We start from the raw sequence: 25,616 nt of genomic DNA on the forward strand, positions 1-25,616 counted from the left end.
AAAAGTAGTCATAAAAAACACAAAAGGGACTTGTTCATTAAACTGTGAATACAACTGTAAACTGTAGTTACCTCGTCTGTCTATGCATGCTTGGGTACACACCCCGTGCCCTAAGAAGACGTATTTAATCAGCAGGCAACATGTACTACATGTGATGCAACCAACATCACAAGCGAATTATGTCGTCACCATTCAGTTATGGCTACTGCACAGTGAATGTAAATTAGTCCAAGTCAGTGTAGATATGAATAAATGAGAACGGAAGTGTCCACCACTATTTTTGTTTGTTAACTAAATAAAACTTAATTACAGCAGCTGCAACTTGACTTCTTTTAACCACACCTTTGGAGACTTGATGTAGTATTTTTATTAACAAAATTAATGGATTACACTTATTTGTTACCCAGAAAGATCAGCCATCTCCAAGCCCAGAGATCCCCTTACATGGCTGTTTATGTTCTAATTGTTAAATAATTGGCAAGAACACATTATAAGCAGCACTCCAGCAACAAAGGACAGCAGGAGTCGTCGAACTCCAGCTCCCAGCTATAATGTTTGAGGTACCAGCCCTGCCCACTGAGCCCCCAAGATGTCATGATGTGATAAATCAGCTAAGGCTCACAAGTAACTAAATTCAGCACTAATACCACCACAGTTTACTTACAGACATTATTATTACAGAAATATTCCAATATGGTTTAATTAAAAACTTTTTGCACTTTTTACACGTGGATTTGCTGTGACGATGAAAGCTGGTTTTCAGCATCTGCAGGTTAAATGTTTTCGGTGCTTGGTTCACCGTTTTTCTTTATTCTTTTATGAAAACATGTCCTGGATGTATTTACATTTCCCTAAAATGTACCAAGAGGAATGAAGAAAGAAGTGGTTTCATTTTTTTGTGAAATGGGCGAATGGCAATTAGCAGAGAGTCCACCCTGATACCAGAACAGGGAGATGCTCATCACTCAGCCACCGGACAACACAATTTCGGCGTCCTAAAGGATGGGCGATACCGCGCTGAAATATCCCACCCACCCAATGTAAAACATAAATTAAAAAGGAGGATCTATACCACAATTATGTTCTCCCTGTGTCGTCGTGGGGTTTCCTCCGGGTACTCCGGTTTCCCCCCACAGTCCAAAAACATGCTGAGGCTAATTGGAGTTGCTGAATTGCCCGTAGGTGTGCATGTGTGAGTGAATGGTGTGTGAGTGTGCCCTGCGATGGGCTGGCCCCCCATCCTGGGTTGTTCCCTGCCTCGTGCCCATTGATTCCGGGATAGGCTCCGGACCCCCCGCGACCCAATAGGATAAGCGGTTTAGAAAATGGATGGATGGATGGATATACCACAATTTTCATGACGGCATAGTTTCAAAATTAACCTGTTGTTAAGGACAAAAATACATACAAATCAATGACCCATTCTGACCATTCACGATTCAAGTGTTACATTTTTACACAACGTTATACAACAAACGAAATAAATGATAATTATAATGAATGGTGATTCCAATGTTATGAGGCGGACACGTCAGGAGCATGATGTGCTCAACAGAACATGAAGATAGAATATCAGCACAAATGGTGTCCATTCCCGGGAAGCTGCCTTTGCCCACACCGTTCCAAAGTCCATCACCCCTTTTCTGCAGAAGCTGCCTCCTGAGGTTTTGAGGAGACCATAGGTCCACTTTCATGATTCCATCCGCATGGTCCCATCCTGAGCGATGCCATAGTCCAGCACATGATCCTGGGCTCAGGAAATGAGCTGTTACTTAAGCCATTGCAGCACCTGGTCATTCATTCAGCTGTACGACATGGACGGGAATTACAGTAGATAGACTCAGGGGTTCTGCTCGAGATTTTGGGCCCCAAAAAAGCGTATCATATTGGGTTCCCAACCCAGACCAATCCAATCATGTTCCAAATTTTTTATGATCCTCAGGGATTCTTGTAATCTCCCTACTTGGAATCATCCTAACTTTTCCTCTCTTTACAGCACCCTGGAACAGTCTGAACACAACCAGTAAGACCCTGTGTGAATACAAATGGTCAAGTCTTTGGATTGTGTGTTTGTTTTCTTTCGTCTATGTTCACCTCCTCTTATATAGGAGACAACTAAGAACCTCTTCCTTGACTCCATCTTGAACTAGGCTTCATTTTCACAGTCTAGGTAAGGAAGTGTTCTGGTGTTGAGGCGATGGAGCATGATGGGAAATCACACTGCGCTCACTGAGCCTCGTCTCCTTGTTTCCCAAGTTGCTCCCCCTTGTTGCCCTGTGTCCTGCAAGGTCGTTCCCCCCATCACACGTCGGAGCTCTGCTGCCACTGCGCTCTTCTCTCTTTGAACAAGCTGCATTCAAGACAATTCAAGGGTTAACCTGGGGCCAAGCTTGTCACGCTTAAGCCTATAATCAAAGTGATATTGATTGATAATTGAGGAATGAAACACTATGCACTGAATGGACCAGCAGAGGTCAGGAAAGAACATGCAGCCCCTGCCCCCCCAGATTAAGCTGATTCTGATCAACACCAGTCAATATGTAAAAGTCTTTCTACTGTCTAGATATGTGTTCTGCTACTACAATCCAGAAATTTCCTTCAGGATTAATCAAACCAACCAACCTAATTATCTACGTACATATCTATCTAGCTAACTACCTACCTATCTATTCAATCTCTCAGTCCTTGTGCTCCACCTGTTCACACTCACCTGAGCTCCTCTTTCAGTCTATTCAACTTGTCCTCCAGTCTGTCATTTTTAACTCTGTGTGGGCTGTCCGGGACAAACCAAGCAACAATGAATTTGCAGATGACGACCACGTGCTGTGGAGACAGGGATCCTACATTAATGAGCCATGTGGGGGGGGGGGCAGTATAGCCTCACCACACATTTTCTTCTGTCACATGATTAATTTCTGTGTCCTGTCTGGAATCTTCCCCAAGCATTCACACAGACATAGCGGAACCAAACCCAACATGGCTGTTATTATATGCCTACAATAACTGCATAATGCTATGTTACATCGGAGCGTGCCAACTCCAGCCTTACCTCAAAAAGGATGACAAAGGCAAAGCGCACGGCCAGGATAAGCCAATACTGTGAAGTGAAACTGTAGTCCTCACTGTTCCTGTAGTCTTTATAACTGGGAACACAAAGTGCATGCATTGTCCAGGACTACAATACCCAGCAGCCCTGGTATTCACTCACATTTACGACAAGCAGGCAATCTGTGATTTAGGAGTACATGAAAAAACTGTAAAACATCATTCAAAAGCTTATGTAGGGCAAACATTTAATATAATGACGCTGTTTTCCCCTGTAATGATCTTATGAAATGTGCATTCCTCACTATCTGTGAGTTTCTGAAGCTTGTAGGCATAAAATGATAGTAAAATAATGTATATAGCTTGAGTTAAGTTGTGATGGAACGGAAAATAATGACACTGAAATGTGCTTAAAACACGTCTCTGAGAATAATTGTAATTCCCACAGTCTCCAATAGAGTATGCTAAAGCTAGTGCAAAGGTGTACAGACAGCAGTGTGAGGTTGCAGATTCCTACCTGCAATGATTGACGGAGAGGCCATTATGTGTGATCAGCTGTGTTTGGCTGAAGTCTTTGCTTACGTTCGGGTCATTCACGAACACGGTGGACAGGGAGTTGTTGATGTATCCACTCATGCAGCTGGAAAGGACAGACAATAAAAGGTGAGGCCTTACACACACCCATCTTATCTCCATGGTCCTTAACCCCAGCTGCGCTAGGAGCACTGGGTGTTGGCTGACCGCAAAACTGTCACTTGCTTATATACAGTACAAGTGTCTGTATCTCTGATGGAGAGCAAGATGGGATGCGTGAAAGCTATGTAATTTTCCTATGACAACAAGGTACAGCTATTCTGTTCTAGTGCAGTTTTTACCTGATGTCTGTGACAGTCCCAGTGGCACACGGGCCATATCGGTAGAGGTACACAAGTCGGGGGATGAAGTCAGAAGTTACTCCGATGACAAGTCCATTTGCGATGACTGCCAGAACACCAACGGCCTCCAGAATAATTGACCAAATTCCTGGAGGCAGATCCACACGCAGTTTGCTGGGACCAAGTGCTCAGCGGATTCTCTCCCACACTCAAGCCTCCCTCCACTGACAAGCTCACCGATATTGTTGGTCTTTTTAGGCACCAGCCGGCGTTCCAGGCTGACCATCTTAATGGCATCCAGACGTATCTCGAAGACATTGTTGAGAAGGGCCAGGAACGGAGCCAGTGGGAAGGCCGCAACGAAGATGGTGGTGAAACTGAACTGGAGAACTGCAGAGGGCCGAGAGATGAAGCTGACATGGAGAAAGTCAAGATGGACCAGAGGCGGAGAGCAGAGGGGTGAAGGTAACCTGGACCAAAAGCGGAGAGCAGAAGGGTGAAGGTAACCTGGACCAAAAGCAGAGAGCAGAGGGGTGAAGGTAACCTGGACCAGAGGCGGAGAGCAGAGGGGTGAAGGTAACCTGGACCAAAAGCAGAGAGCAGAGGGGTGAAGGTAACCTGGACCAAAAGCAGAGAGCAGAGGGGTGAAGGTAACCTGGACCAAAAGCAGAGAGCAGAAGGGTGAAGGTAACCTGGACCAGAGGCGGAGAGCAGAGGGGTGAAGGTAACCTGGACCATAAGCAGAGAGCAGAGGGGTGAAGGTAACCTGGACCAAAAGCAGAGAGCAGAAGGGTGAAGGTAACCTGGACCAGAGGCGGAGAACAGAGGGGTGAAGGTAACCTGGACCAGAGGCGGAGAGCAGAGGGGTGAAGGTAACCTGGACCAAAAGCAGAGAGCAGAAGGGTGAAAGTGAACTTGAAGAGCTGAAGCAGAACATGGAGCCCCATAGCAAGCAGGAGAAGCTGAGTGTGGAAAACTGCCTCCAGACAATGTTGAGAAAACTGAAAGATTACAATGACCAGCCGGATTAGCTACTATTACACCCTCCCCCCCGCTGTCCTCCCACCCTCCATCTCATATCAGTCCCTGTCATTCTAACCAAAGCATGAAAAAGTTCCACTAAAAGTGGTGGTCACTGTGGTCCTGAAGCCAAAGGGCCAAACTGGTCCCTTCCCCCGGCAGCGGCCCCAAAGCCATGGGACGTACTCATCTCCAGGAACTCCTCGAAGAGGCTGAAGGCGTTGACGTCAGTCAGCCGGTAGTTGCGCAGCCAGCTCTGCAGCTTGCAGCTCTCGCAGATCTCCGAGCCCTCCTCTGTCTCCTTGCACTCCTTTTTATAGCAGTGGCCGCACTTCCTCTGCAGCTTCTTGGTCGTCTTTCTATTCACATACCGCCTCAGCCAGCTGCCGGGAGAGACACAATTAGGGCCCCCGTTTCGGCTGAAAGGCCGCTGCTGGAACCTGCTCTTTGATTTCACCAGATAGCTTCCTGCTAACCTGCATTCATGTATGATAACAAGTAGGCATGTAACGATGAATCGCGAATCGGTTAAAAATCGATGTAAATGTATGACGATTTAAACCGGTTGATGCGGAAAATCGCTACTTTAGGGGAACTTCATGGCACTTTACTTAACAGAAAAACTGGTGTAATATTACAATTTGACATCAGATGTCGCTGCGTCTTCATGTCTACGTCTACGACGTAAGTTTTGACCGAACGCGAGATGCCGAGCGAATTTGAAACTGAAGACACGCCCCCTCCCCCCTGATCTTAAATCGGCAGTGTGGCAGCATTTTAGCTTTCCGGTAATCACAACCGAAAATGGCGAGAAAAGCACAGACAAGACAAAAACTGCGTGCAATCATTATAAAAGAATGATAACATACACAAATAGTGCAACGAACATGCTTCAGCATGTCCACCGGCACCACAGTGAGCTCAATTCACCACCGCCAGAGAGAAGATTATTAAAAGGGCAAATCACGCTAAAAAGCTGCACATGCAAGCCTTAGTTTATTTGGTAATGTTTTATATTAAGTGCACCTTCATTATGCATTCATTATGCATTTATAGAGCATTAAGTGCACCTTCATAATGCATTCATAGAACATTCATAAGCAGCATACACTTCAACATCCTAACGTCCCTTAACAGCTTTAATATACATTATTAGCAAACATTACATGATTATACAATTATAATGTTTGTTATTATTATATCCATCCATCCATTTTCCAAACCGCTTATCCTATTGGGTCGCGGGGGGTCCGGAGCCTATCCCGGAATCAACGGGCACGAGGCAGGGAACAACCCAGGATGGGGGGCCAGCCCATCACAGGGCACACTCACACACCATTCACTCACACATGCACACCTACGGGCAATTCAGCAACTCCAATTAGCCGCAGCATGTTTTTGGACTGTGGGGGGAAACCGGAGTACCCGGAGGAAACCCCACGACGACACGGGGAGAACATGCAAACTCCGCACACATGTGACCCAGGCGGAGACTCGAACCCGGGTCCCAGAGGTGTGAGGCGACAGTGCTAACCACTGCACCACCATACCGCCCCCTTATTATTATTAAATGTTTGTTATTAATGTGTATTACAGATGTTAAGGGATGTTAGGATGTTCAGGTATACATAGATGATGTTTATGAATATTTAATGAATACATTATGAAGGTGTACTGAACGTTTTATGAATTCAATATAGAAGCATTATGAAGGTGCAGTTAATGTAAATGTGTTACCGTTTATTTATCTGAAGACTTTTTTTTAAACAGTATTTCATTCAATTTCAGTTGCACTGTTAAGAAGATGACACGTTTTACACAGTTTAGAAAGATAAATAAAGGAATATTTTTTAATAAATTTGTCTGCAGCTCATTCTGTTAAAAAATCGTGTGAAAATTGTATCGTGAAGTCAGAATCGTGAATCGTATCGACTCGTGCTGGTGCTGGTTTTGGTTACAGCTGAGATATTTATGAAACATTTTTATTTTCACTGAGATGCAGTCGCAGTGAATCACAAAATTTAAATAAAGCTAAACTGTATGTTTTAATTTTTGTGGTTGTTTTGATTTTACCGGAGGCAGTGTGTGGCTCAGCGGGTTAAGCCACTGTGTCTGTCATCAGAGAGTTACTGGTTCAAGCCCAGCCTCAGTACATCTGCAGGTCCTTGACCAAGGTCCTTAACCCCCAGCTCCCTGGGTGCTGCTATGGGTGGCTGCCCCTCACTGCCAAGCTTCCTATCATCTACAGAGAGCAAGTTGGGGGAGGGGTGTAAAGGGAACTTCCCCACAGGGATCAATAAGAAGTATCAATTGTCTATATTTGGTCTTAGGCATGGTTCTCTGTGAACCCAAAACAAAATCACATTGCTATTTATTTTATGTGTAATTGGCTGATTTCAGTTAAATGATTAAGAAAAATTTAGCAGTCATCAATACTTATTCATAAAGTTATCCTTAGTGATAATGAAATGCGGATCCTTCAAGGGGTGAAATAATTTTTAAAAATATCTTTACAATATCAACAATTACCAACAGCTCATTCAAAGCAAAAGTCAATGAATGAAGTAATCACAGAACATTTGGTCTTATGAGGTGTAAACTATGAGCTGTTATGGGGTTTGTATGATTTATTGGATTTTATACCATGGCTTTGGCAAACACTATATTCTTACTGGTCCAGAGACGTGGGTGTCGATTAGTAATTCCAGCAGCCTAATAACAGTTCTATATCCCCCTGTTTCAATATTTTATTAAACATGTTAATATTAAAACCTGTGTAACGTATTACTCATAAATAAGCAGCCATTATTATCAGCATGATTTCCCTTGGTTTTTGAAATGCATTCGCCTGATGGTTTCTATGGTCTGATGGTTTCTATGGTAACCTAACAAACTTGCTGCTTCTAGAGAAAAGCCAGACCAGGCGTTCCATCCATATAGGGACTATATTTTTAAGAGCACATTGGAACATTATGAAATGCTAATTATCTGTGGTATAAGCGAGATAAACCACTTTGAGATGTGCGGTTAAACCAAGATAATAAATTCTGCTTTGCCTCTGGCTGTGTTCGTCCAAGTTGTGGTTGATTATTCTCATATTACTGCACGCCTCCTTGTGAATTCTCCCTTACTTTCTTGGTTCTTCCACCCAGCTGTTATACCACGTTATGCTTCTGTATCATACAATCTTTTTCCCATAAATATCGCGCATTTATTCTCTGAAGCACCTTTATTTGTGATTTGTGTTTAACCGAGTTTGAAAAAAATTAAGAATATATCCACACGACGCCGTTTTGATATCACAGTGACTTAAGGAGCATGGCGAGCAGACTCACGGCCCAGTGAACTCGAAGATGTTGTTCAGAATCTGCTTCAGGACCATGATGATCGCCATCTGGATGAAGAGGTCCGTCAGGCAGCCGCTGGGATGGCACTGAGGCACACAGAAGAAACAGCCGTCACCCACGTATGGCCTTAACACCGACGCCCCAACATGAGGGGGAAGCCGCCTTATCGCAGAAGCCCCCCGTGAGGAACATGGGGAAGTAGGTTAGCCAGTGTCTGAGTTAAGGGCCTTGCTCAAGGGCCCAGTGGTGAAATCGCTCCACCAACCCCGAGCCACGCACCATTCAAACACTGTCTGCTTACCAACGTCTGCACCTCTTCAACTTTAACATTCCATACATATCTCTAACCAGAAAAACAGGAAGCGTTCTTTTGCAATTGCAGGCTGACAGCTGAGGCTGATTATTTGACACAGAATACGGGCCTACTACATATTACACAGGACATACTCCTTCCTTCAGTCCACAGACTCGGTTTGTGTTGACTGAGCCCACTCACCTCCTCGAGCCTCCACTTCCCTAAGATACGCACGTAGCTCCCAGGATGTCCGTTTATCCTACGGCCGTGAAACAAGATGTCTCATTGCATGAAGAGATTGGTCTAGACGTGACACTAATGAGACTTTAAGGCGGCGGGAGAGCTTTACCGGCCGAGAAAAAAGGCCACGTAGATGAGTGAGGAGAAGAGGGTGAAGAACTGGAAGGTGAACATCTTGACGGTGAAGCTCCTCTCAGTGGCAGCGTTTGAGCGTGTCTCCTCTGCAGGGGAGAAGAATTGCAGGTTGGAACAGAAATGGAGACAGTGACAGACCATGAGTTATGAATTACAGTAACGCAAAAGCAAAGAGCTTGTGCACCAATAACGCGACGTTTATTTGGAGCCTAGAGGAGAATCACTCACCGATGTGAAATAATTACGTACTTTTTGCACTACACTCTGAGAATCTGGGCGAATCTCAATACCAAGAATGCAAAGACCGTACGTGTGGTCTTGGCAAGACCAGTCTTGCTAACTTGCCTTCCAAGAACAAACTTGGGGTGCAATGAATGATGGGATTGGTCTCATTTGGGGAAGATGCAACTGAGGTATCCTTGAAATTTGGGGCGGAGCAAGAGCCGAGATCTCGGGATTTTTACCATCCTCGGTACTTGGGTTCTTTGTTTTGGAACTGGCCTTCAGCAATGGAAGATGATAACACGGGACGAAGATGAGCACCCAGGGAACACAAGTACTGTCGAGTATGCATATCGAGATTCACCCTCTGAAAGCAAAACTTACACCTAAAGGTTAAAGTACGAAAGTAGTGAAAGGTGCTGAATGTGAGATGCATGCTGACAGCCCTCCTCCTGAACTTACCAATCTCACAGAGCTTGAGGGCCACTTTCCTGTTGACCTGTGGAATATTGGGGAGAGGGAAAGAGACTAAGAGCAAGTCCTGCAGCACACGCCGGACCGGCCACTGGGGCGGCGATGGTGAGCTCACCCGGGTCATGATGGTGATGGTTAAGTAGTGTACCACGGCTCCCATCATGATGGCGACAGTGTTGGCGTTGTCGCTCAGGAACTCCCATTTGCTCTCCGAAAGCTGGACTTGGGCCACCACACGGAAGACCACCAAGGCTTGAGCCAAGCCGATAATGAGCACCAGCTACATAGAAACAGATAGACTGCATGTACCCCAAAGGTGTGTGACGGATTATGGTTTTCTCTCTGAGACTGGAAGGTCACCCAAGGTTGGCAGAGTGACTGATGGACAGATAAGCAAGGCCCTTAACCACTAACGGCTCTGGGAAATATCTAATTCTAGATCTTTCTTAAAAAATGCTGCTTTAGGTAAGAGCGTCTGGTAGATAAATTAGGGTGAACAGTGAAGAAAACACCACGTACAGTACATCATACAGCCTTCAAGGTGACAGTGCATGTCTAGTTTATATAATGTATATATATATATATATACACACACACACACACACACACACACAGTTTGCAGTATGAATGGTTTTAAGATTTTAATAATATCTCTTGTACTTTATAATGATGGTATTTTAGGTCAACTGCTTCAGTAAAATATATCCAGTTAAATCAAGGCACGACGTACAGAAATATCAAATATAAGGTTAATACTGAGCTGTTCTGGGTAAGATGGTGATCACACAGGGCCCATGCAGAAAGCGAGGACACAGCATCTCGGTCGGAAGACCAGGAACCCACCATGAGCGTGACGAGGATCAGCACCACGGTGCTGTGCAGGTAGGAGTGCCGGTACTTCTTGGTCTCACAGTCCGGATCATTTATAATCTCCAGAATCAGCTCCTCCTGACAGGGGGGACAGGAGAGATTAAGAAATAAAGAAAATGTGAATGCTTCTCCTTCTTTGTGGGTCTGGGTCTTAGTTTTGGCAATGGTCAAGAATTTCATCAGACCAACTGTCACAACCACTCTGCTGAATGATTACTGCAGAGCAACTTCTCCTAGAATCACAGAATATACAGAAAATGCACCTCTCTTTCTCACAGTTTCGGATGGTAAGAATAATTGTGTTACATCAGAAGTTACCAGTAATTGGTTCCCCTCCACAGTTCCATAGTTAGTCTCTTTCTTCATGTTTTTAAGTTTCAAGTTTATTTTCATAAATCATCATCATCATCATCATCATCGGAACCCTTTATTGCTGATGCAATATACCATGGCACCAGTCACAAGTACCGGTGAAGAGCAGGCCATCAACCGACCTTACATATACACAGACATCACAGTAGGGGGAAGACCGGCCGGGAGACAGGGGAAGTGAGAAGAATAGAAACAAGATAACATGGTGGGAGAGGAGGAGAATAAAAAAACACCCCCCAGAATGCACTCCAGTAGGGAGTACATTGTGGGAACCGAAAAAAACACCTCAGCAACATAAGCACATGGGCACTACACCTTACATAAAAATGACACGACTTGCAACGGGTAGCGGAAGGGGGTGTGGAGGTGACCCAGCAGAGACAGACAGCCATCCGGTCCTGCTGCCATAGAAACGGCGCTGGTCAGACCCGCCTGTTCACGCTGGGGGTATGAAGCGGCGGAGGCGTGGGATGGGGTGAGGGTAAGTCCTTGGGATTGGGGGAGAGGAATGCAAGAGAGTCTCACTGCCTTGTTCTTCTGGGGGAGTTGTTAGTTCCAGCAGCAGCCTTGGCCAAGGCCAGTGCTGATATGGGGGAGCCAAATACTTGATAGAATAAGGTTGTTTGGGTTTCCATGCGGGGAGCTGAAATTTCCAGCTCCTCTAATGTCCACGCTGATCTCCGCCATCCAATAATTTTTGCAAAGCTGTTAGCTTCTCCACGATGTTATCCAGTTTGCGATCCATCTGCACAGTCTGAGTGCTAACAGCTCTGCCCACTCCATCAATCATTCCGGCCAGCCTAGTGGGGCTTTGAGAGGCTGTCACCGTCTTCTTCAATCTTTGATAAACCAGGGCAATGCCTAATCCAATCAGCATAATACCTGTAATCATGGTTCCGAATAAGTAAATGTCTTCAATGTCCTCCACGGAAAGAGCTGCCAGGCACACGACCCTCCACCGCTCCCATCCGTCCATCGTGTAGCCCGCTGCGTACGTTCCTGCAGGACAGTCAGGTTCCCCCGACCCTAGGCTTCTCGTCGAGAAGATGGTGTCAATTGCGTTGAGAGACCAGCTGATCAAATCCATAATTTTTCGTAGTTTGGAGAGCAGGGCTGAGAGAGTCTCTTCACAGACACAGTATAAGACAGTAGACTAGACGAGACGAGAGGAGCGAAGCAGGGAAGATAAGGGGAGGGAGAGGGTAAGAAGTGCGACCGCCTCCGATGAGAGCCAAACGAGAAATCCTTAGTACAATGGGAAGCTTACTCATATGCCCCCTGCGGAGTACCTCCATTATTTCAACATTACTTTAATAATACTCCAGATATACTCAGCATAGACAAAAGGTTGCTTTGCTGACAACTCAAAACTTGTACCTCGTCCTCAGACCAGTCGTACACCTTCCACTCGCTGACATATGCTGCTCGATGCCTCTTCCAAAACTCCAGGAAGACGGTGGCTGGGGAAGTTCACAGATCATTATCAGAGATGTGGGAACCTGCTCACTCGCACATCAGCTATGCCAGCATGATCTACTCAAATTCTCTTCACCTGCCCAAGACAAAGTTGCCCAGTGATGAACTAGCTATCAAAAAATCAAATGCAAAGTAGAGATGTAACTGATTTGATTTAAATGTTGTGCACAAGGAAATGCCAAGTTGAAAGTCAAAGAAATGGCATCGCTGGACTAAAAACTGACAAAATACTCACCCCAGATAGCCATGAACATGGCGAAGGCTACCGTCCCCTCATTGTCGAACAGGATGCTCACCTGAGAAGACCACCACAGCATTTCCATTTCTGACTTGGTGTAATCTGCATATCCCCGCCCCCTTGGCCACGCCCTCCCCATCTCTACCTCCCTCTGATTGGGAAGGTGTGGCAGTACCTTGGCAAAGGTGCAGGTGTCTGACAGATTCCATACTTTGCACTGACGGTCACACAGCGGGCACATGATGGTATCTGCCTCACATACCTCTTTTCTGCACGGAAGCAAATGACAGCCAATAAATACAGGAAGCTTATGGACTTATGAGAAATAAACACTAGTTTGTTTTAATGGTAAAAAACTCCCCAACTTGTGCCTAACTCCACACTAAGTGGGTCTGGTAACAGCAAACCTCTATTTTAATTAACTGTCACTGACTTGGTTGACCAAGTATTACACAGTTCAAATCCTTAATGAGTTACACGTTGTCTAGATAAACAGTCCAGGTCAATCTTGATAAACTCAAGATAGGAATCAGGACAAACATACCGCTTCATATCTCGTCTTCATGCAACTACTAAACTACCAAGTCAGTGCAGTTCATGTAATATGTGACAGGAGTGTGAGAGGCATAGAAGGGAAGGATTGCGACTAACAAGAAGATAACATTTCAATTAATTCAAATATATTAATTTTACTGGTGCCTGTAGCAATGAAGTATTTTTTTTTGTGTCTATACTTAAAAACCAGGCAGAATTCTTATCCTCCGTGCACTATGACGTATATGTACATGACGTACACACTATATGTAAAGGAATAAAGATTATTTTCTTCTTCATCCAAACATTTTTAAATATATTTTGCACAGCTGAGTTAGAAGTCAAGGGGACTGCAGCTTTACACCATATTCATAGGTGTCTGCTATTAACCCATGGTGACCTTATTACTGCGATGGAGACCCTTCCTCTGGGCAGGACCTCAGCCGAGGCCTTTACACCAGACTCAGTCATACAAGCTGAATACTGACAGGCGTAGATGCTTCATAATGCTGTTCAGCATAATACCCTTTCAACTGCAGCTGTTCCTTCAGCATGTATAACAAAAGCATATTAAGGGACAGAAATATGCACTTTAAAACGTGCTAAATAAGCTACAGTATAGTTTGTAGAAGTCATTCATGAAACACATTTATCTAGCACACATGTCCTCTGGACATTTCACTTTAATATGATTTATGGGAAATTCCGGTCTTATGCATGTGACATTTCAACTATTAGATTTCCTATTAGAATATGAAAAGCGAGTACAGAAAATGGGTGGATGGGTTTAGACTACAGGCTAACAAAATGCCTCAGAGCATGGACAAGATTAATATCAGTCAATTTTCATATCTTTTCATGAACCTCCTAGGTTGAATAAAGTCTTCAAAAGTCATATATTAATTTACATGCTAGAAAAACATAAAATCTCATCACCGTTATTGATGTGACATTACACAGACCTTTGCATTATATTGACCAGGTTATAATTAAATGTTTATCAATATGTTCAAGTGGGCGTTCCCCAAAGACCACCGTCTGAAACTCATTTCCACGCGATACCATCAATATGCCAAACACTGAGGAGCTATTAAGCTGCACCATGTACTGAAAACAGATGCAGGAAAAAGTATATCAGCAGCACTGGGGGCAGGAAGGAACCGTGAAGCTTACATGCGGTATCAAGAAGAGGAAGAGGAGGTTTGAGTTTCCTTTACTGGGGTGTATTGACTTGTCCTCAGCCATACGGGATACAAACAAAACACTCACATGAGCGGGCTGGTGTTGAAGAACGCCAAACCGTAGAGAAAGACAACGATCCCCACGATGGCCGCAGGAATCAGCAGGCAGGTGTACCAGCCCAGCCACAGGTAGTACAGGGCAATCTTCTCCCCAAAGTAGCTCCTGACAGTTACACACACACACACACACACACACACCAAACAGGAGGCAATGGATTAATGTGACAGTGCTCCACCACATCCTATACATTGATTTATGGTCAGCTTCCTGACACATAAACATTACAAAATCAATTGACTGTCATTTCAAGTCATGACAGACAAGGCTGTAAAATCAACAGTACAGAAGCTCGTGTACGATCCTTGTGTTATTTGTGAACTTGGGTTCCTATTGAGGTTGAAAGGCCCCAGCCTACAGCAGGCGATACTGTGACTCCCTACAAGAGCTTGTCTAGGAACCCAACTTGATGGCCATAAAGTTCTAAGTGACTTTGATTGGGGTCTTACCTCACTTCAGTAATGGGTTGTCTCTGGAAACAGGCAGACCAGCGAGCCCAACTTTGGGTCAGCTCTTTCTGCTTCTTTTTCTGCAGGACAATGCAGTGACCATGAGGTGAGGTTCATGCATTTAAGCACGTGACCGTAAGACACCAAAGATTAAAGGCCAGCTCTGAGTGTTTACATATACAGTGACAGGCTCTGGCAGGTATGCAGCGCCTTGAAATACCCTACATGAAAAGCTGCTGCTACCAAAGCAATGGAATGTCCCGCTTCTCCGGGGCGTGTCTATGTGACGGTGGAGGAGAGCTTTTCTTAGAAACCGCACAAAGCGCCAGCCGTGAGAGCAGGGGAATACCAGAGGAACGAATGCATGGTATCCATTTGCGTCCCAACTTTAAACTTTTGAACTTCAAGCCTTTTCCAAGAATGTGCTCTGAGAACGCACTAAACTTTTACATCTTCCAAACAATACGTCCAAAGAACTGTTCAACCAGATTTTTAATCTCAAATCTGCTTTTCGACATATACATTAGAAAATGGCATTTTATGTGGCCAACATAACTTGGCCATACGTTTTAGGTGTTTATTGAAATAAACCTTGCTGTTAACATACTTTCTGTCAGTTATAGTGGTGTGTCCTTCTTGGTATTAGTTGCTTAAGTGCTGGCTGCGAGAACAAAACAAGCCTGATAACAATTAACAATGAGCAGTCGGCGAAGCCAAAGCTTCTTGGATGCCTTGACGGTTTTGTTTTGCGTGTATGTCTCTTAGAACACTCCTCTTAAGCGTCCATAAAGTAGATCTTTACATATTTCAATATCTATTTCTTCTATTGTTTTTTCTCTAGAACCCATCGGCGAATGTAGCAGGGCTTTTCACAGTGTTTGGTGTGACATGCTTGTCAAGGCTGCTCTTGCCCAGGCATGCAAAACAAGGATTAACCCAGGATTTGTATCACTGACACCCTTACTGGGCAGGTCTTTGCAGCCAGTCATTGTCTGCCGTCTGAATTTGAATTAGCGTTCATCGTCATGGCTCAATCCCACGGCCTGCTTGAGGCAGATGCATGTTACTCAAGCCATGGAGGTTGGACCAGTGCTGCCATGGCGACGCCGCTGCCATGACGATGCCCACAGTATGTAACCACCGAGAGCAAAGAGGAACAGAAAAGCGGCCAGATGACAAGAGAGTATCATGTGGGATTTACTCAGTGAACGTACCTCGTGCAGACAGAATTTGGTCTCAAACACATTTTTCTTGATGAGTTGGTCAAGATTCTCCTCTGCAGAGAAAGAACACAAAAGACACACATATTTGCAGGGTGGATGGAATACTAGGTCTAGGGATGTTTTGCACAAAGCTGACACACAAAATGCCCTCACCTTCAGAGTTTACGTTTATGTATGTGTGATCCAGGATGAAGTGAACGATTCTTATCCTGGAAAGCAAAGAGAGATGGCGGGATGCCTTCTGTTGTAAGACATGCCTGCCTGAGGGTGGCGCCACTGAGGCACACGAGCAGGACCGGCCACGCTCAAACTACCTGGTGGACAGGATGACCTCTCTTTGCTGCTCGCAGCTCCAGTTGCAGGCGTCGGACACCTTCAGCAGGTACCTGTACTTCTCGAACATCTCATTCGGGGCACGGATCCCGTAAAACACCTTTTGCTCGTCCACGATTTCCTGATAAACAACGGCAACTATTTATAGCGTAAAGGAAGCCTCAATGTCCTGTTCCTAATACCTTTCACATTATGAAATTTAATTCCTTATTTATGACATGACTGAAAGCAAATGAATCCCAGATTAAAATGATGGGAGCTGGACTGAATAGGGCTCAAATTTGAATGCATTTTAAAATCAAACGGCAACATCCCCCACGCTCTTAATCTGCCTACAGTGTAGTAATAATGCTTCTTCTGCGGTGTGACTCTGGGTGCATTCAGAGTGTAGCTTTACCTTACCACAGCTTCTGATACGTGGGTGTACTTTGCATGACGAACGGAACCGTTGCAACTCACCATCACCTTAATGTCCTTCTGCCTCAAAGCAGATATGAACTCCTTCTGCTTTGTACGTATCGCACTATTTGGATCCTCAATATGCTTGCCAACCAGAACATAGTCGTACGAGGGTGGATTGCGCTGCGGAGGGAGCGAGAAGGGGCAGTAAGTGGGATTCAGATACCTTTGAGCCATGCAAAGCCAGGAGAACCTGTACAGATTATGCAGTTTTATAAAGTGTGACATTGGCTGGAGGGGGCGAGGTGGTATGTAGATCACTGGGTTAGGACACTGCATCTGTGATCAGAAAGTAACTGGCCCAAATCCGGTTAGCAGAAGGAGAATATACTGTGTAATATGTAGTAAGTCTGTATACTGTTTAAAATAACAGGCCTCAGCTGTCAACCTGCAATGGCTAATGAACACTTCCTGTTTTAGGGTTAGAGATATGCATGGAATGTTACAGTTTAAGAGGTGCAGACATCTGTAAGCAGAGTAACAATGTTAAGGGTGGCGTGGGGTCTGCGATCAGAAGGTTGCCGGTTCAAATCCTGGTTCAGATTTCACTATTGGGTTCCTGAGCAAGGTCCTTAACCCCCCAATTGCTTCAGGGACTGTCTGACCCTGATTTCTCTGTAAATCTATGCTGCTTTGGATAAAAATTCACCTGCTAAATAAATGTAAATACGTTATCTTAGCTTGGACGGAGGTGTTGATTTGCATACAGATGTTCCGTGTGTCGTTACCACTGGGGGCAGCAGCGGGGTCTCGCTGCCATTCTCGGCAGGCCGGCCAGTCAGCTCGATACAAGCCTGCTGTGGCAGGGAGCAGTGGTCATCTTCCTGCCATGGATGGAGAAGGGGATCCGCACCAATGGTGCCCCCTTGAGGTAGACCACATCCACACGCCTCATGGCTAGTTTCTTGAACCTGAAACCAGATCATCGGTAATTACTCTAAGGCAGTGTTTCCCAGCCCAGTTCTTGGAAGCTAGAGGGGGTACAGAGGAGCACAGACAGTCCACGTTTTTGCTCGGGAGCTAAGAGGGAACAAAAAACATGGACTGTCTGCAAGTCCCCAAGGACCGGACTGGAAAACACTGCTCTAAGGGCTTTGTATCCATGGAGGATCCATGAGTCCATAACCTCAGCGTCTTTCATCCATTTCTTCTAAAACAATAGTTGCCTGAGGATGCATTCAAGATACCTGTTTGTTTGGGAATTCTTCAACACATATTCACAAGGGCCCACTGCATTTGTGTCTAGTGGCTGAACACTGCTGAATTAACCCTATACTAGAGGTAAACATTCAGAAACATTCAAGTGGAAAACGTTCAACAACAAAGACAATACACTAAAGGTTCAACAAAGTACACTAATGGCTCAATGAACTTCTAAGCCATTTATCTGTATGTTATAATGATTCATAAATATGTTTCGTTTGTAATATGATATCGTTGTCACATTTAAAAATAAGACCTACTGGTTATATATGAAAACTTAACAGACAGGAATTTTTGGTTACCTGACCACCTGCGGAAGCTTCCGGATTCCAGAGCATTTCCAAGAATTTCAAAGGAATTCTATAGCTGAGTCTCAGCCAAGAGAAAGCTACCGGTTCATTAACCCCTACAAACTGGAGCGAGCCATAGTGCTCAATCCTGACATTCTTGTTGGGACGGTTCCTTCGCATGCCAACATGGTACACACAGCCACACAAAGTGTCGCTGTGCTTATCTTGGTGCTTAATTTGATAACCAGATGCCTTTCTCTAAGGACACATGCCTGCCATTTACATGTAGCTCACACACCCACAAAGGGAGCTGGATGGTAACAGAAGCAACCTGCCTGCCTCTCATTTACAGGTTCCTGTCATTTAACATTATCAAGCAAGTCTAGCCTTGAATGAATCAGAAAATCAATGGCTACTGCTCACTTTATTTCAAAATACTCTCATGTCTCCATTATACACCACTGTGTCCTTCTGCACGTTTAAAGACAAACTTCGTTGAACTGCTGTGTTGAATAGATCCAGTCCTATTTCACCAGGTTCTGTGGTGGTTCTAGTCTAGAGATTTCAGATACATACCCCAGGACTGATTTTGAATTTCAACAATTATAAATCGAGATAAAATGATTATGGTGCCACACTTTGTTTCACAATGATGCCCCTGTTTTGACTTGCGTTATAAGCACCCACCTTTCCAGTCGCTTTTTATGTTGGAAATCCATTGTTAAAAAGAGAATCTTTTTTAAAGTTCAATAAAGGCATATTTCCAAGGTCAATGAGTAACTGCGTCAAATAATCGTGACCTCGGTACTGACCAAAAGTAGGGATGGGCCGATTCACATTTTTTCAATTCCACTCCAATTCCGATACGCGACTGCTAATACCGATTCCAATACGATTCCAATCTGACAAAAAAAATCGTTAAATAGCCTGACTAGAAACATACATAATGTTCTGTTACACCTCGTTTGTTCATCTTGTTTTAAGCGTTTTTGAGGCATTTGCAGTTTAGTTTGAAAATCTTGCAAGTGAGGATACGCGAATGGCGAATGCTTAAAAAGCCCCACAATTTTTCTTCGCCGCGATCGCTTTGGTTAGTGGATCTTCCCCTAAACGATACTCCCATCTCTCAAAACTTTGTTTTTACGAAGATGGCGAATTGCTGTGCTACTAGTTGCTGTTAAAAGCATAAAATACCTCCAGATCCATTTTCTGAAACCTGCTTGTCCTATTCAGGGTCACATGGGATCAGCAGCCTATCCCAGAGGTCACAGGCACAAGGCGGGCAAGAACCTAGGATGGGGGGAATCCATCGCAGGGCACAGTCACACACCTACAGCTAATTTGGTAACTCCAACGAATCACAGCATGTTTATGGACTGTGTGGGGGGGGAACCAGAGCACCCAGAGGAAACCCCATGATGACAACATGCAAACTCCATGGATCCGCGGTCCTATAGGTGTGAGGTAATAGTGCCATCACCCTTTTAGCTGACGGTCTTACACTTCTAGTACTGCGAAGAGTATGCACGTGATGTCACAGCAGGTGAAATTCACTGCGCTCACACCCACTGAGTGGCAAAAAAACTGAGTGGCAGTGTTAGCGCTCAGCTTGAATGCTATAGTACTGCATCTAAAATGGGAAAGAGCTGTGGTGTGATTGATTGTATAAATAGATTTAACGCGAAACTGGAGCTATCTTTTATAGAGACTGCGTCTAATAAGTGCATTGATGCCGATACCAATCCGAATATCAATCGGTGCATCTCTAACCAAAAGAATAGTGATTATGATTTTTACTATAATTGAGCAGCCCTAACATACACCTCCCTCCACACCCGTAATTCCTTTGCATTCCAATTTTACTTCATCTCTGGGCATAGACGTCAACCCAACGGCAGTGAAAACAGTGTGATGGATGGTTAAAGAATTCTATACGGGGTGTGGAAGGGCACTGGGGAGTGCGATGGTGACCAGGACTGTGGCCAGTAATAAATTTCATGGTTGCTTTGGTCTTCTGTATTGGTTGGTTTCACCAGCCTTGGTACATTTCACTATCTGGGGGGCTGCAACCAAAGAGGGGGGGGGTCAAATTTCTAATTTTCATAACTGGCTGTATAACTGATCGGCAGCAAACAAACTTTTTTTTTTAGGGGGGGAGGGGGAGATGGGTGGTTCAAGCCCTTAACTTTACTATGTAGCTACATGCTATGTGTCTGGGGGCAATGATAAAAGTTGTCAACCAGGGAGGGTGGTCACAATAATCAAAACTGCTGGGTGGAGGGCACCCCCGCAGAATTCCCGTCTTGCCCGTGTCAAGATCCACCTCTGGGGTAAAATCAGCTACAGCACACTCAGAACACGGGGGGGGGGGGCACATCTGGGATGTGTGTTCAATGGTGGAAGCTGTGCACTGACATCTGGTACCTGAGGGATCAGGAGGGTGAGGTTCGGACCACGCCCCCCCCCCCCCCCCCCCCACTGCTCTGGAGCTGCCATCGCTGATTATCGCCACCTGGGGCTGCAGCGGTGCTGCTTCCATTCATCAACAGCGATTCCTGAGCAGTGTGATCTGTCCTGAGCAGATCACAGCCAAGGTTGCGTCATTTAGCTCAAGCCGTAGGTCAGTGTTCCACGTGTTTGCAATCTTCTGACTTCTCTTTTGCTGAGTGTCTTATGTAATGATCCCATCACAGACCTCACCCTAACTTCTCTTTGCTCTCTAAACTAGTTCCCAGGACCCATGTTATAAAAGAAGTACAAAGATAGATTGCCCAACGATACATATCCAGTCTCTGCACTACTTTACATGCTAAGGGTGGTTATGTCGCTAATTTGAATACCAGGATGCAGAGCTGGGGACGGTTACACCCCCTTTTTGAGGTTATATGTCCATCAGTCCTTTGTGACAGCTGGGAAGAGAAGACACAGTGTCACTACCCGTGAGGGGCACGGACGGGTGGTCACACGCTGTGGCACGATGTTCTCGCTGAAAATTGTCACTACATTGTAATGCCTTCTGTGGCATTTAATTAATTTATGCCAACCTGTGACTGTGACCAAACAGCTTATTTTGCTTGCTTTGTGTGACATTTTCATTCTCTCTGGACTGCCCATCACTGTTTGGGGTTTCGTGTCATGTATGCTCTGTGACAGGTATGTCCCCTGAAACAGACTCCCGGCTCACTGCTGTCCTGCGCGTACTGTCACACCGCTGTCCCCGGGGGGGGCACTAAAGAGCTGTCAGACAGCTAATCCCACCTGTAACTTTTACCAAAGTTAGCAGCCCTGTATCCCTGTTTGCTCGTCAAATCAAAGTGCGAGCCAGATTGTTCTAGAACGCAACAGTAAACTGGGGACCTGCATCTTGGAGAGGAACCCAGAAGCATTGAGATTATTCCTATTATTCTGTTTCCTGTTCCTGCTGTTCCTACCTGTTCCTTGTTCAGTACGTAGATCAGACAAAGCCAGACGGGCAGCATACAGTGAGTGATTCATGACATCCTCCCTGAAATAAAGCTCAGACCCCCCCGTCATCTGCTTCTCCTGAGCCTTTGAGACTTTTACCCCAGACATAAATCACAAGTAAATGATCATACATAGAGGGCCAAAGGTCATAGCATTACTACACGAGATAGTACAATCTCATTAGTCCACCTTATTCGCACCTATCCTTAAAGGAAGGTAAACAAATATAAATGTTGTCTGGTACCTGGAGAGGCTGTCAGATTTACTGCTCCGATCAGATGCATCAAGGATAAGGTAACAAATGCGCTTGTGACACACCAAACCATTAGCATTGCAGATTTCAATGACATGACCATTTTTAATATTCAGTGATGTGTTTTGTTGAAGACTGTAGGATCTCACACATGCTGTTCCAAGCCCAACCAGAAGAAGCAGCTTGAAGATAGATGGAGAAATGGATGTTCAAACTGTAGAAACAGGTCCCTACCGAGCTGAACTTGGGACAGACAGAGAGACAGGCAGGGCTGTGGTGAGACTGTAGCCTGTCCCAGTGAGGACAGTGTTGGGTGCACCCTGGACCGGATGACAGGGCATCACAGGGCACAGGGCTGGGCATAGCCTGGATGGGCTGCCAGTCAATCAGAGGGCACGGGGCTGGGTACACCCTGGATGGGATTCCAGTCTATCACTGGCCAAACACTCATACTATGGTAAATCTAGAATGACCAACGCATCTTACTACTCGGGTTTGGGCTGCTTCCACTGCCAACGACAAGGCAGCTTGTAATTAATTATTATTTTAATTCTGAGTCACCCCTGATTAATGAGCAGCCATTGTACATTTGATATTATGCGGGTCTTCTAGTACGGTCATCTGTGGTTTCGTCTTTCACATTACATTTAATTAAAATAATTATTTTGTTAATTGTCAAAAATATAAGGTGGGGCAAGCGGGAATACTTACATAAGCGATTAATTTTAAAATCCAAATGAAATGTGGAGATTAGTATTTTAGTCTTTGAAAGCAATAGTGTTGTTTCTATGATAATGTCCCTGTGTCCATTTGTGTAGCAGGAACGACAAATAAATGAAATGAAATAAAAAAGATTTATTTTTTTAAGCGCCCAAATGTGGGTTTTAAGAACCACTTTTTTTCCTGGAATAATTCAGCTTCCAATAAAAGTTCTTAGTCAACAGCCTGCGCATAAAAACTAATCGCACAAATAACTATCTTCACCCTCTGAAACAGACACTCAGATAAAACAAAAAAAAAAGGTATTTCAACTCATATTTCCTTACCTGCTTCTTGAAGAACATGCCGGTGAAGAAATGACAATCATTCCACTTCAGATGAGAAATGAAAGTAGCCTGGGTTCTTAAATCCGCCTTATTCCTTCATTACCATTTGCTATGGACTTCCACAGAGAGCACTTTAATGCGCTTTTTCTTCTAGTTGCGAGTGTGTTTGAGCACCGAGCGACTTCCGCGTCCCGCGCCTCACAGGCAGGTTTGCGCACGGAGGTGCAGCGCAAATATGCGGCAGCGGCGAACGGCCGCTAAGAGCCGCCGGCTGCTTTGCTTCCAGACCCGATCGAGTCAATGAATCGCTGATAGGATTAAATCAACTGACCGAAAGTGAAAGCCCAGCGTGACACCGATGCATCGGCTTACGAAAAGCGCTTTGCTTGTTGTGAAACGTTTGGTTGTACCATAAAATAGAAGAACTATCACATGCATTACTGCGTGTGAGCTTCCTACACTGTCCACGTTAGTATACTGGCACATCCCTGCTCCTCTTTACTCTTTCATTTGAACAAAGTATTATGTTGAAAATCAGCTACCGCAAATAATTCCGCTTTTTTTGTAAAAAATAATACAAAACGTTTGTTATGCTGTTATGCTATATGTACTGATATAGTACGTGGAAGGTATTTAAAAAAAAAATCCTTTCCCGATTTTTTCAGAACCTGTCAGTGTTACACATTAAGATCGTTTTCTTTTTACAACATTACGGTACGAGTGAAGATGCAGTGCGAGTGTTTTGTCTGACGTTCATGCAGCCACTTGCTTGTCCGTTTATAAGCCAATAACCTCGGGAAAAGCAGTTCGTGTGCCAGTAATGTTGTGGTTGTTATAAGTTCCTGCCAGACCAGCAGCAAAAGATACAGGCTCACTTCCGACAAGCGATTCCAACATCAACAGCGACACACAAGTATTTAGCGACTTAACAGAGCTGGATGAACCCAACCAAATACTGTAATTATTCGCACTCAGTTGCAGGAAACATAGTATGCACACATAACAATAAGGTATGTTGTTATCCAGGAACTAGACTAAAAGTGTAATCTAAAATCTCCGTCACAGGTGTCAGTGTATTAACAGTGCTTTTACAGTTTTTATGGATTGCGTTGGAGCATTCCTCAAATGACGATCAACATTTGCAAAACAGTGTGTGTAATCCCCACACCATAATGTCACTCCTGCACAGCAGAACATAATTTCTCATTGCTTCACACAAATTTCTCTCAGGGTCAGTGCCTGTCCCAGGTGCTTTGTTCCCCTCTGTCTTTGTACTAAGCCCCTAGTGTGTTTTACTTGTTCCTTAGACTGCATGGCTCAGTGGGTTGAGTGTATGGTTTTGATTGTCATTCCTCTAGTCATGGGTTGTAGGTGGACCAGAAGCCAGGGTCATCTGTGATTTTGTATTTATTGGTTTTCTTATTACAGTATTTTCTATTTGTTTTCCTGTCTTAGGTTTCCCATGCTTGTGTCCGGTTCATTTGTAATTCTGTTTGTATTTTTGATTCCCTGCTATCTTAGTATAGTCGTCCTAGGGGGTGTTCCACACAGCAGGATATCATTTAGCTATGTTAACTAAGGCCAGAAGCTATGATTGTCCAATAAGGGTTTAGGTAGGGAGCACTCAAAATGGACATTCATGAATTCTACCTTAAGTTAACCCATTTAACGAAGCAATCTTGCTTTGTGGAACTTGTGGTGCTGCTGTTGACCGTTTGCCTTTGTATGTTGGCTTATCGGTGCATGCGGCTGCTTTCTCATTCCCATGAACTTTCCAGCCTTGCGATGCTGAAGCTGGTGTTTTTGACATGAATTAGTATGAGTCTGCTAATGAATTATGATCAGTCAGTGACAATAAAGAAGTGGGACCCGACTCTCATTCGGAATTTTGGAGCTCTAGAGCAAACTTACACTGACAATATATCTAAGCATTTTGACTCATGGTTAAAACGATGCTTATTGTACTTTTCGTTTTGGTGGCACTAATTCATTGGTGGAATGTATTCGCTTTTGGAAACATGAGTTGTTTCGGCTTTTACAGCTAAACCACAGTGTCATGCTTTATGTATTAACTGTTTTGAGATCATGCTCTTATAGTCTTGAGAACGTTAAGTATGTTTCATGAAAGGCGCCAAAGCAATCGAAGAAAAACTGTACAATGGGACACAAGTGACACTGTCATGTTTATGTGGCCATCAGCCTATTTGGGAATTATGTCTGGAATTCTCATAGGACTTCTTATTGGCTACTGCATGCAGCTTTGTCTGGTTAAGTGCACTGTTAAAATCTTCCTGGAATTTAGTTTGTTTTCAAAGCTTTAATGCAACTGTGGTGATCTTTGGATAAGTTTAGTTATGATCCCTGTATCTTTGAGTTTTATGTACAGTAGGTGTGAAATTATGCGAGTGAGTTCACAGCTAATGCAGGGCAAAGTAAAACCTTATCAGAAGTCA

At 44.5% G+C, this 25,616-nt stretch overlaps 1 protein-coding gene and 1 long non-coding RNA gene across 4 annotated transcripts; one reads left to right on the plus strand and one right to left on the minus strand.

Annotated features, from left to right (window-relative positions):
• Positions 1–343: 343 nt before the first annotated feature.
• Positions 344–23,648, minus strand: LOC125706459 (anoctamin-9-like). Of its 2 annotated transcripts, none has more exons than XM_048973168.1 (24): positions 23,164–23,648; positions 17,635–17,817; positions 16,907–17,029; positions 16,429–16,568; positions 16,268–16,323; positions 16,106–16,167; positions 14,892–14,971; positions 14,413–14,547; positions 12,785–12,878; positions 12,607–12,667; positions 12,273–12,355; positions 10,497–10,601; positions 9,769–9,933; positions 9,642–9,678; positions 8,932–9,043; positions 8,784–8,841; positions 8,276–8,373; positions 5,127–5,323; positions 4,158–4,310; positions 3,921–4,068; positions 3,563–3,685; positions 3,050–3,143; positions 2,711–2,823; positions 344–2,350 (listed from the first exon to the last, which is right to left on the minus strand). In XM_048973168.1, exons 1-24 carry the CDS (start codon positions 23,179–23,181, stop codon positions 2,302–2,304), a joined length of 2,487 nt encoding a protein of 828 aa, XP_048829125.1. In that variant the 5' UTR covers positions 23,182–23,648; the 3' UTR covers positions 344–2,301. The 2 variants fall into 2 exon arrangements, with proteins under 2 accessions (XP_048829125.1, XP_048829124.1); XM_048973167.1 differs by having other exon boundaries at positions 17,614–17,817.
• On the plus strand, positions 4,355–4,798 carry LOC125706467 (uncharacterized). 2 transcript variants are annotated; one of them, XR_007382001.1, is made up of 3 exons: positions 4,355–4,459; positions 4,497–4,570; positions 4,756–4,798. It is a non-coding gene; the product is annotated as an uncharacterized LOC125706467 (long non-coding RNA). The 2 variants fall into 2 exon arrangements; XR_007382000.1 differs by lacking the exon at positions 4,756–4,798 and adding an exon at positions 4,608–4,650.
• Positions 23,649–25,616: the final 1,968 nt, after the last annotated feature.

Source organism: Brienomyrus brachyistius, chromosome 13 (genome assembly GCF_023856365.1).
Source record: "Brienomyrus brachyistius isolate T26 chromosome 13, BBRACH_0.4, whole genome shotgun sequence".
NCBI lineage: Eukaryota > Metazoa > Chordata > Actinopteri > Osteoglossiformes > Mormyridae > Brienomyrus > Brienomyrus brachyistius.

Excerpts from the sequence above, each read along its gene's own strand:
- LOC125706459 (XM_048973167.1), bottom strand. Across the intron at positions 8,842-8,931 it reads GTGGCCTTTTTTCTCGGCCG|GATAAACGGACATCCTGGGA; the intron begins GTAAAGCTCTCC and ends TCACGGCCGTAG. Across the intron at positions 8,374-8,783 it reads GGAAGTGGAGGCTCGAGGAG|TGCCATCCCAGCGGCTGCCT; the intron begins GTGAGTGGGCTC and ends TGTGTGCCTCAG.